At 38.8% G+C, this 11,149-nt stretch overlaps 1 protein-coding gene across 1 annotated transcript in view; it reads right to left on the reverse strand.

Annotated features, from left to right (window-relative positions):
• rad54b.L (RAD54 homolog B L homeolog) overlaps positions 1–11,149 on the reverse strand; it is a gene marked incomplete at its 5' end in the record, with an annotated part of 39,705 nt that overhangs the window by 8,577 nt on the left and 19,979 nt on the right. The window contains 6 exon segments of the mRNA NM_001091651.1: positions 1,244–1,383; positions 1,620–1,827; positions 2,843–3,068; positions 3,590–3,752; positions 4,732–5,013; positions 8,620–8,793. Coding sequence (NP_001085120.1) covers positions 1,244–1,383; positions 1,620–1,827; positions 2,843–3,068; positions 3,590–3,752; positions 4,732–5,013; positions 8,620–8,793 — 1,193 coding nt within the window.

The following is an 11,149-nucleotide window of genomic DNA, read 5'->3' on the forward strand; positions in this document are numbered from 1 at the left end:
AGCTATACGACACCAGACTATGCCCTTCCAACTAACTCACACACACAAGCCATTCATCAGGCCATTCAAAATGACTGAATTATAATTCAAGGACTCACTTAGGGAGGAAGAGGACTCCTATAAGCAAGTTAGAAAATGTGTAAATAATTCTGTATATTGTTCCTTTACCATTTAGATCAGGGATTCTTAACATTTGGGTCAGGACCCAAAAATGAGTTGTGATGCTACTTAAGATAAGTAACCACAATCCCCACCATCATTTACCTGTTTGTCCTAGAACGACTACAGAAGCTTTGATTTTAAAAATAAAAACAGAATGTATAACAATTGTATCTGCTCGGATCTTTATCTTATAAACACAAAGCAAATATGAGCATCATCAGTTTTTACACAATAGTTGGGCATTGGCCAGTGCTGGGGAAATTGTTCTGGGCAACGTTCCCTCTAATTCCTTCTCAGTTATGTGCGCACTTTTGAAAACCGTGTGCTCAGATTAGAATAAATACAAAATGTTGTGTTGTCACACAAAATTCTTTGTGCGCACCACAATTTGTTGTGTGCTCGCACAAGCACACAGTTTAAGGTGGCCATACACGGGCAGATTAAAGCATGCCGATATCGGTCCTTTAGACCAGTTCGGTGGGCTTCCGATGGGTCTTCACAATCGCTATCTCGCCACAATATCGATTGGGAAGGTTTAATTTATTCAGGTGATCGACCCATCGGAGCGCATTGCCAGCTTCAGAGTGAAAATTGGTTTTGGGATTGGGTAATACACCTCCCTGAAACGTTGTAATTGGTGTGAATTTGTGTCAAACCATGATCTCATGAAATAAATGCTCACTTTTTATTTGCAAGTGGATGAAAGCATTTTGTATTTACTCATTGGATACTGTAAGGAAGGTACCAGTTTTATCCACCTGCACTCCGCCATTTTTTTCTAACATTTTGTGAAGTTACCCAGAGCAGCAGTTGTATACAGTGAGCAAATAAATTCTTATTGTACCCCACGGCTTAATCTCATCTTTGTGAATGGGCTTTAATTGTGAGAGTGTATAAAGTAAAGCAAGGTGGTGTTAGTAACAATTCATTTTAGGGTTGTCTAAGCTGCAGTTCTTAGCTGCTGCATGTTGGATTATCCATAATAGGACCCCAAGTATGGTATTTTGTCCTGAGCCCATAAACACTATAGACATCACTGGAGTGAAGATTAAGGGCAGAAAGTTTACATGTCTGTACTTACAGGTGTTGCTGTTGGCTCCCGAGACCTAACAATTGGCTCCTCAAAGACTTTTCTGTACGTGGACAAAGAGCCCAGAACTGCTGGGTTTACAAACTCAATCAGTGCAAAAAACTCCTGCAGATCATTCTGAACTGGAGTCCCTTAAAGAAGCAAGAGGTTATAAATATAGTGAAAAGGCCAATCACAGTCATTCTGTTCCCCTAACATACTCAGCAGCAGTATAAACCTGACAAGCTATTGCACTGCCTGGTATGTAGTAAACAGGGGATCCGGTCACATTGTATATGGTAACTGTGTTTATTGCAATTTGCTGAATTTTGCACTAAAACAAATATAACATGCAGTTAACTTATCAGTCATATCACATGAAACTTACCGGACAATATGATTCGTTTGCTGCAAGTTAGACTGGTCAGGGAGGTCGTAGTTTTTATAGACGTATTCTTTAGGCGATGACCCTCGTCACAAATAACTAGATCAAAATCTAGGCTCTCTATTTGTTCCAGACAGCGTAACAGCATCTCATAGCTTATTATGAGCACGGAATAAAGAGGGGAGTTGACGAACTCTTCCACTTTGTGATCCTAAAGTGAAACAAATGAAAATAACCTTTACAGAAGAATTTTTTTAAGGGGTTGTAAATGTGTGGTCCTTCTTTATTTCAGGAAAATGCTTCACTCAAATGTTTTTACTTAGAATTTTTCTTAAGTCCAACGAACTTAAAACTGATTCTGGCTGGCCATACAATGAAAGGGATTCTGTCACAGGTAAACAGGTTTTTTTCCAAAACATACCCATTAATAGTGCTGCTCCAGAAGAATTCTGCAATGAAATCTTTTTTTTATTAAGAACAAATAGATTTTTTTTATATTTCATATTAAGATCTTCCATGGGGCTAGATATATTGTTATATTCCCTGGTGCCCTCAGTTATGTGACTTGTGTTCTGATAAATTTCAGTCACTCTAAATTGTATATGGTAGAGTGAATTATTTGCAGTGTAAACAGTGTAATTTACAAATAAAAACTACAACATAAAAATCATGATAGAATCCCTTTAAAGATCCCCTGGTTAGGCAAATCTGTCCCTGATTCCCTCAAGCCAAATGATCATATGATGATGGTAAATGCAGGCCATCGGGGTGGGGACCACATCAATGAACAGTTATTGTTTAAAAATCCTGCTGGGGTGAGGACCCCATTGGCTCATTGATGCAGTTATCATTCCAATAGGTCAATCCATCAAATCAGCCCAATATTGTCTCAAGTTGGGAATATTAGGGAAAGATGATAAGTGTATGGCCAGCTTAAAGGAGTAAAGGATTTTTTATTATATGATATTTTTCCCACATAAGTGTGACTACTCCTCCCCAATACTGTCCCAATATAAGAGTAAAGTTTATAATTTTTTTCCTTGCAATTACAGTTATGCACCCTGTTATCCAGAATGCTCGGGACCTGAGGTTTTCTGGATAAGGGGTTTTTCCGTAATTTGGATCTCCATACCTTAAGCAAAAAAGATTCTTCTGAATTTTATTAAATTAGCCCCATTGTGCCAATATATTTATGTGTAAATAAATCATATTAACAGTTATGGTACCTGGTCAACTGCAAATACTCTGATACGCTCTGTTCCCAGCCACTTCTGGAATTCCTTCCTCCAGTTCTTCACCAGACTGCCAGGCGTGACAATGAGAGCTCTCTTTATAACAGGTTTGGCCCCATATGGGCCCTGACGGAGGAGTGTCCAAATCAAGGAGATGCACTGGAGGGTTTTCCCTAGACCCATTTCGTCGGCAAGGATAGCGCCAAACCGCTCATTAACCCTGCAATAAACAAGCCACACTCGTAACGCTATAGGTATTGTGGAGAGACAGGATTTCTGATGAATTTAAAAAAGTGAACTCTAATACATCTTCTAAGCAAAAGAGGCGCCCACAAAATCTATATTAGACCCAACTGCCAATCAAAATCAGACTCTCAAGTGCATGAAGAGTGAGTTCTTATTTTTAGTATGATGAAGCTTAAATTACAGTAGTAATAGTTCCCCCTTAATTAGAATCACTTATTTGCAAATGCTAAAGCAGGTGACAGTTTTTTAGTGAACACTACCTTTGACAACTTTTGAATGGTGCCATTTTAGTTCTTTTTGGCACTATAATTACGACCTACATTGGGAATTTCTCCATGTGTTAAGAAATGCAGTCTAGTGGCAGAATTATAACAGTGTGGCAGAAGTAGTGTTAGTGCCAGTTAGGTAAGTAACCCATTTAATGCCTTACAAAATCGGCACAAAGCATTTTCCCATATGGTAGAGTATGTATAAAAGTTCATGTTTTGCCCTTACCTCATTCCCATTACACATTCGTAAAGAAAGAGAATCCCTTCCTTCTGATGAGGTCTAAGATGAACAGCTAAATAGGGATCCACCACCACATCTACGATTGGCAAGCCAGACTTATTAAAAGCCCACTGGTGCTGCTGACTTGGTTTTGGCATAACAAAGGCATCTTGGAAAAGAAAAAAGAATTAACTTTAACTTGCTGTTAATATCCTATAACCTGATTGGAAACAAATGAATATGTTTTTCTATATCCATGAATAAGAAATACAGTACAGGTATGGAACCTATTATCCAGAATGCTGGGGTTTTCCGGATAACGAACCTTTTCATAATTTGGAACTTCATACCTTAAGTCTACTAGAATGTGTTTAAACATTATATAAACCCAATAGGCTGGTTTTGCTTCCAATAAGGATTAATTATATCTTAGTTTGGATCAAGTACAAAGTACTGTTTTATTATTACAGAGATATAGGGAATCATTTCGAAAACATTGGTTCCTTAATTCTGAGAATTCTGGATAATTTCCGGATAACAGATCCCATACCTGTACAAAGAGACTTTACTAGCAATTAGAGATCAGTCTTGCACTTGGAGCCCAACACAGAGGGGTTAGTTTATGGTCTCACTACAGCTTAACCTCTTCCTTATAAAACACCCCAGCAGGTCCTTAAAGGGGACCCGTCACCCTAAAAAATTAATCTGGTTTCCTTCTGTCTGTGAATTCATTATTATAGCAATCAGACAGGAGCCATTTTGTGGAGACAGTTATGAAGGCAAGACTGGCATCATCTCAAAATCTTGTTTGTGAACCGGCATTGGGGACCTGATGTCCATCCCCATGCACTGGTTACACAATTAAATGGTTAAGAGTAATTGCTTGCCCCGCCTCTATACCTAAGGAGGGAGGGGCAGGCAGTATTTGATTGACAGTAGAGATTTTTAAATTAGTTTAAAACGGCTATGAATGCTTAAATAAAAAAAAAGAATTTGGATTTCTTGCTTAATTTCAAAAGGACTTTTATTATACAGGTTTTTATGTCTGGTTGACAGGGCCACTTTAAAGGAGTAATTCCAATGGCACTGAATTTCCTAAGTCCAGTAAGTTACTAGTTCTATTTACTAGTCTTAGTACAAAATCTCACTTGGGGCACTAGGATCATGGCGAGGCTTGATATTCTGTAGCTCTTTAAACATATTGTCCTTGTTAGTAGTCTTGCTGTCATTTTTCAATGGGTTGGTGAAGGGTTTCACTTGAATGGATTCTGAAGGGATAGAGGTAGATGATGTCACTACAGAGTGGAAACATCGGCCACTGTTGTAATCTTCAGGAGAGATTATGCCCATGACTTCTATCTCTTTTCCACCAATCATCAGAGTCTGGCCCTCTTCCAGGCTTTCCAGGTCTTTTATCTTGTACCCTGTACCTACAAAAAGACAATATGTTTTCATAAATGCATAGCATGAATTCAATTTCCTATATGTCTCCTAAGGGTAAAAACCCTTATCTTAAAACATAAAAATGAAGTCACTTGTAAATCCAGAGGCCTGTTTAAGGCCATGATGCAACAGCAACTCCTTAAAGGAACAATAATACCAAAAAGTGTTTTAGAGGAATGGCAATATAATATACTGTTGCCCTGCACTGGTAAAACTGGTGTATTTTCTTAAAGCGATACTGACACATTCCTATATAAAACGGCCGCCCCTAGCCCGCAACCCTTTCTGCAGCCAACCCACTGACAAAGCTAACCAATGTTTTGCCTTGCTTCCATGGTGCTGGGCTGGGGGCCCGGAGGAGGGATCCTTCCATAGGCTGAAGTCCTGTTTTCATTCATAACTAGCCTATGGAAGGATCGTGCCGCCCCCAGCCCAGCGTCACTGAAAGAGCACAGAAGATATTTTAGCTGTGTCGGAGGGTCGGGTCAGCGCAGGTTCGTGGGACTGGGGATGGCTTTGAAGGGGGCTTTCAGGGGAACTATTCTGGGTGCAGCAACTACTTGATATTGACACGTTCCTATGATTTTTATAGGAACATGTCAATATCGCTTTAAGAAACAGTATAGTTGATAAAAGGGGCAGCCACACAAAGCTGAAAAAGCATAGGGTACACAGATAGGTTCTGTAGTATACAATGGGATTCTTCAGAACTTATCTGTTATCTACTGTGTATCATGTGCTTGAATGGCTGCCCCCATGGCTACACAGCAGCTTGTTTATATAAACTATAGTCTGAAGCAAACACATCAGTTTTACCAGTGCAAGGCAACAGTACATTATATTGTCATTCCTTTAAAACACTTTCATTTTTGGTGTTACTGTTCCTTAAATGCCACAGCTTAAATCCAGGCTAAACTGTATAGTTCTATGTACTGTAAATTGCTACAGCAAGAAACTATCTGTGTAGAGCTGAAGTACCTGGTGCACACCAGTGCTCTGAATCTAGACAAGCTCTATGCACAACACCAGTCACTGGCTGCCTACACTCAATTACATTTTTCTCACTAGCATATTACTGAGGTAGCAATCTATTAGGTGTTTAGCTTTCAAATGGGGGTCACTGACCTTATCTAAAAAAGCAAATGTTCTGGAAGGCTGCATATGTATTGCTATTGCTACTTTTTATTACTCATCTTTCTATGCAGGCCTCTCTCAAAAAGGAAATGAAAACCAATTGAAACTTGTCTCAGAATATCACTCTCTACTAAAAGTTAACTCAAAGGTGAACAACTCCTTTAAGACCCTAAACACTAATGCTCAATATCTTTTTTGTAATTCCCACTGCACTGGTTAAATGTTAGTTTGCTGTTTTAATAAATATTGCATAATTACATTCCATGGACTTACTGACTTTCTATATAGAAACCAGAATGGTTTCACCTTCTGAGGCATCATGCTTCTTTCTCTACCCTTTTGATCAGCTAGAAGCTACTTGCCCGATAATACCTATAGAAGTGTCAGTTATACTGAGAGATTATAAAATGTGGGGACATGTTAGAACTGATGCCCAGATTTGACAAACTGGAGATTCAGGCAAACAGACCTATGGGTTACTTCAGATTCTGGATGAAATTGACTTTGCATTGAAGACCTTAAAGGGATACTGTCATGGGAAAACATGTTTTTTTTTTCAAAACACATCAGTTAATAGTGCTGCTCCAGAAGAATTCTGAACTGAAATCCATTTTTCAAAAGAGCAAACAGATTTTTTTATATTCAATTTTTAAATCTGACATGGGGCTAGACATATTGTCAGTTTCCCAGCTGCCCCCAGTCATGTGACTTGTGCTCTGATAAACTTCAGTCACTCTTTACTGCTGTACTGCAAGATGAAGTGATATCACCCCCCCCCCAGCAGCCTAACAACAGAACAATGGGAAGGTAACCAGATAGCAGCTCCCTAACACAAGATAATAGCTGCCTGGTAGATCTAAGACAGTGATCCCCAACCAGTAGCTCGTGAGCAACATGTTGCTCTCCAACCCCTTGTATGTTGCTCTCAGGGTCCTCAAAGAAGGGGCTTATTTTTGAATTTCAAGCTTGAAATGAAGTTTTAATTGTATAAAAACTAATTATAGTCCCAAGGTAGAGCCTCTTGTAGGCTGCCAGTCCACATAGGGCTACCAAATAGCCAATTATAGCCCTTATTTGGCACCCCAAGGGACTTTTTCATGCTTTTGTTGCTCCCCAACTCTTTTTACATTTGAATGTGGCTCACGGGTTAAAAAGGTTGGGGACCCCTGATCTAAGAACAACACTCAATAGTAAAAGCCAAGTCCCACTGAGGCACATTCAGTTACATTAATTAGGAGCGATAACAGCCTGCCAGAAAGAAGTTCCATCCTAAAGTGCAGGCACAAGTCACATGACTGGGAGCAGCTGGGAAACTGACAAAATGTCTAGCCCCATGTCAGATTTAAAATTGAATATAAAAAAATTTTTTGCTCTTTTGAGAAATGGATTCAGTGCAGAATTCTGCTGGAGCAGCACTATTAACTGATGCATTTTGAAAAAAAACATGTTTTCCCATGATAGTTAAAGACAATTGTGATTTCAATATAATTTCTATGGGAAATATATGAGGAACCCAGTTCCTTCTGGAGAAACAGATTACTTTATTCTAGCTGAAGGTTTGGTTCTTGGATACGTCTACCGTTTTAGAGCTAAACTGCACAGGAGATTTTGTGGGTCCAATTTAATCTTATATTGCCATTCAACTGCACTCAACACCATGCAAAAGCAAGAATTTTTTAGGATCCCCCTATAGCTAGAATGTAAAGGCGCATCAGATAAAGTCAGATGGTGTAATTTGTTTGTGTATCTACATCTGACATTTAGGGGCTATTTATCAAAGGTCGAATGCATGTAGAGAGACATGATGCCTGGTGATTTTAATAGAGTGAGCTCTAATACATCTTCTAGGCAAAAGGAGCCGCCTGTAAGATATAGTGGATCTAACTGTCAATGATTATACAACATCTGATAAATCAACCTTACATACCAAAAGAATGCCATAAAGCAACACTTAAAGTGGCCATACACATAGAGATCCGCTCGTTTGGCGATGTTGCCAAACAAGCATATCTCTCTACCTAATATGCCCACCTTGAGGTGAGCGATATCGGGCTGATCCGATCATGGGCCCTAGTGCCCAACGATCGGATCATAACGGGCGGTTGGATTGCGGGACTGCATCAACGAACAGATCCGCCCCTGCCCAATTGACATCTGGTCAACTCTTGGACAGATATTAATTGGGGAAGCCCATCGGAGGAACCCACAAATGGGCCAATAAGCTGCCTACTCGGTCTGTCGGTAGCTTTTTTCAGCCCGTGTATGGCCAGCTTTAAAGAGAGAAGATCTAAAAAATCAAGAAAAAGCATGTGGCATAATAGAGAAATGCCTACACAACCGTTCTGAGCATAGAATAGATGCTGAAAGAATTGAATTGGAATTGTATTGATCAAATCCATTTAATAAACCTAAGGCACACTCACCCAAGTCAGTCTTACAAGGTTAGAAACCATTTATACCTTTTCCAATATCTTTTCCCTCCATGTCCTTTAATGTCACTGCTCTCCCTTTAGCGATTAAGATTGCATCTCCTTCCCACTTCTTGTGTTTCTTCTTAGAGGCCTTGCACCAAACCACGCTGAAATACTTTGCAAAAGAGCTGGATTCTTCCTCCTCATTCTTGTGTTCTTTTACTGCATGTAACAGAAGGTGAGACCACTTTAAAGGGATACTGTCGCGGGGGAAACATGTTTTTTTTAAAAAAAGAAACAGTTAATAGTGCTGCTCCAGCAGAATTCTGCACTCAAATCCATTTTTTAAAAGAACAGATTTTTTTTATATTTAATTTTGAAATTTGGCATGGGGCTAGACATACTGTCAGTTTCCCAACTGCCCCCAGGTCACATGCTCTGATAAACTTCAGTCACTCTTTACTGCTAAACTGCAAGTGATATCACCCCCTCTCTTCCCAGCAGCGCATCAGCATCCTATCAACAGAACAATGGGCAGATAACCAAATACCAGCCACCTGACAACTCTGCTGAAGGAATGGGATTGATAGAGTGATGTCAAAACTGATGTCTTAGAGCTGTTATAAATGACAACTACCTGTTCCAGCAACTGCTACTCACCAGCAGCACTGAACACTAACACCCGGCATCTTAGTCCTTACTGCCTGGTGCAAAGAACAAGCAGGGAGAAAATATATAGACAATTCTTTTCTGCACTTGGACAAAATATTAACATAACAGTTAAATTAATAACATAAAACAATAACAAAATGTAAACTCTACTGATGCAGGGATTCATGAGAATGATGTATAATCTCTGTAAAAGCGCTGAAGAGTAGGTTATATAAATAAAGGATAATAACAGTAGTAATAATAATTAAAGCAATATTGCAAAGTGCCTCATTTTTGTCCAGAAAATTTTATCTAAAAAATTAGCTAATTTGCCATTTTTCACATTTTTTTTTAGTTGCCCTAATCAAACTTTTTTACAGCTAAAAATCATGTATTTAAGTAATTAAAAAAAATCTGTATTTATTAAGTGGAAAAACCATGAAAAACTCTAATAGTCATCTCAAAGCTGGCAAGGTCATATAGAAACCAATGGGAGCTGCCCTATGCAAACTGTAAAATCTTTCTTTGACGTTTTGGGTTTTTTTTCTGTTTATAAATTCTTACACTTTCAAGGTTTTTGGACTCTTATTTGGATTTGTTCCACGTGTTGATTTGTTCGTGCGTCTATATTCGGACCATTTAATAAATAAATTACACATTTGTCTTTTTTTTTTTTTTAAATGTGAGTTTAGTCGAGGTTGAAAAAACTTCACATATTTGAATGTTGATAATAGGCCCCCAAAAAGATCATCTGTAAAATGAATACCCCGATTAGCAAACAAGGGTAACGGTTGTATAGAATTGGTTATCTTTACACATTAAAATTAAGTAGGGATACACGGAATCCACTATTTTAGGATTCGGCCGAATCCCGAATCATTTGTAAAAGATACAGCTGAATTCTTTGTGAAAGATTTGTCCGAAAAAAACGAACTGAATCCAAACCCTAAATTACATATGTAAATTAGGGAAATGAAGAGGAAAACCAGACCAGACACGCAGCTAAAAAATTTGGACTTCCTTGTTTGTGTGACGAAAAGTCATGTGATTTTTTGGATTCAGTTCAGCCAGACACTTGGATTCGGCCGAATCCTGCTGAAAAAGGCTGAATCTTGTCCCGAACCGAATCCTGGATTCCGTGCACTCCTAAAAATAATAAACTATAGCTGCGAAAGAAAGGTGCAAAACAGGGGCAATTATTACATTTTATTTGCTAGCATTTTTTACTTTTGAACTTAGCATTAAGTTCCAGAAATACCAAACACAATTGAATGTATGTTATTATCGAGAAATAGGAGTTGCTTTGTCTGCATTTTCACATGATAAGCAAAGAGTATTTAATGCTTGGATTTGGCTTACTATACACAAAGGCCTACAGAACAATTGGTGTTAAACAGAAGCATTAATTTCGTTTCTCTTACAGGCAGCTTTTTTCCTGATGCGAGTTGCTAGGCAGCGCCACACTCGAGATTTTCTCCCAGATAAACAAGAGGAGATTCATGTAAATATCATGACAGTACAGGATCCCAGATGAACAGAAATCATGGAACAGGGAGATATATAAGGGAACATGCAGGCACCCTCATCACGCACAGGGGATCAGGGAGCCTGAAATAAGCAATTATTTTAGAAAAGGGTCACCTGTAATAAATGAAAATGTTTAATTGAGGTGACTATGCTATAAAACATATTCTAATACTGGCTCATAAGGAAAGGGTGTCTTCTTGTTACTAGAAGGTGTGCAGACATCAACAAAATGCAACGACAGACCGCAACTGTCACAGATCACTCTCCATTGTGGACTAGAGTCCTGCGCAAAAACTGTTTCTAAGACCCAGACCTGACCCAAACCGCAACACACATATTTACCCAACATGCTTTGGTAACATGAATGGAAGGATCTTCTTCAATTGGCCTTATACTATAC

The sequence above is a fragment of the Xenopus laevis genome, chromosome 6L (assembly GCF_017654675.1).
Source record: "Xenopus laevis strain J_2021 chromosome 6L, Xenopus_laevis_v10.1, whole genome shotgun sequence".
Classification (NCBI taxonomy): Eukaryota; Metazoa; Chordata; class Amphibia; order Anura; family Pipidae; genus Xenopus; species Xenopus laevis.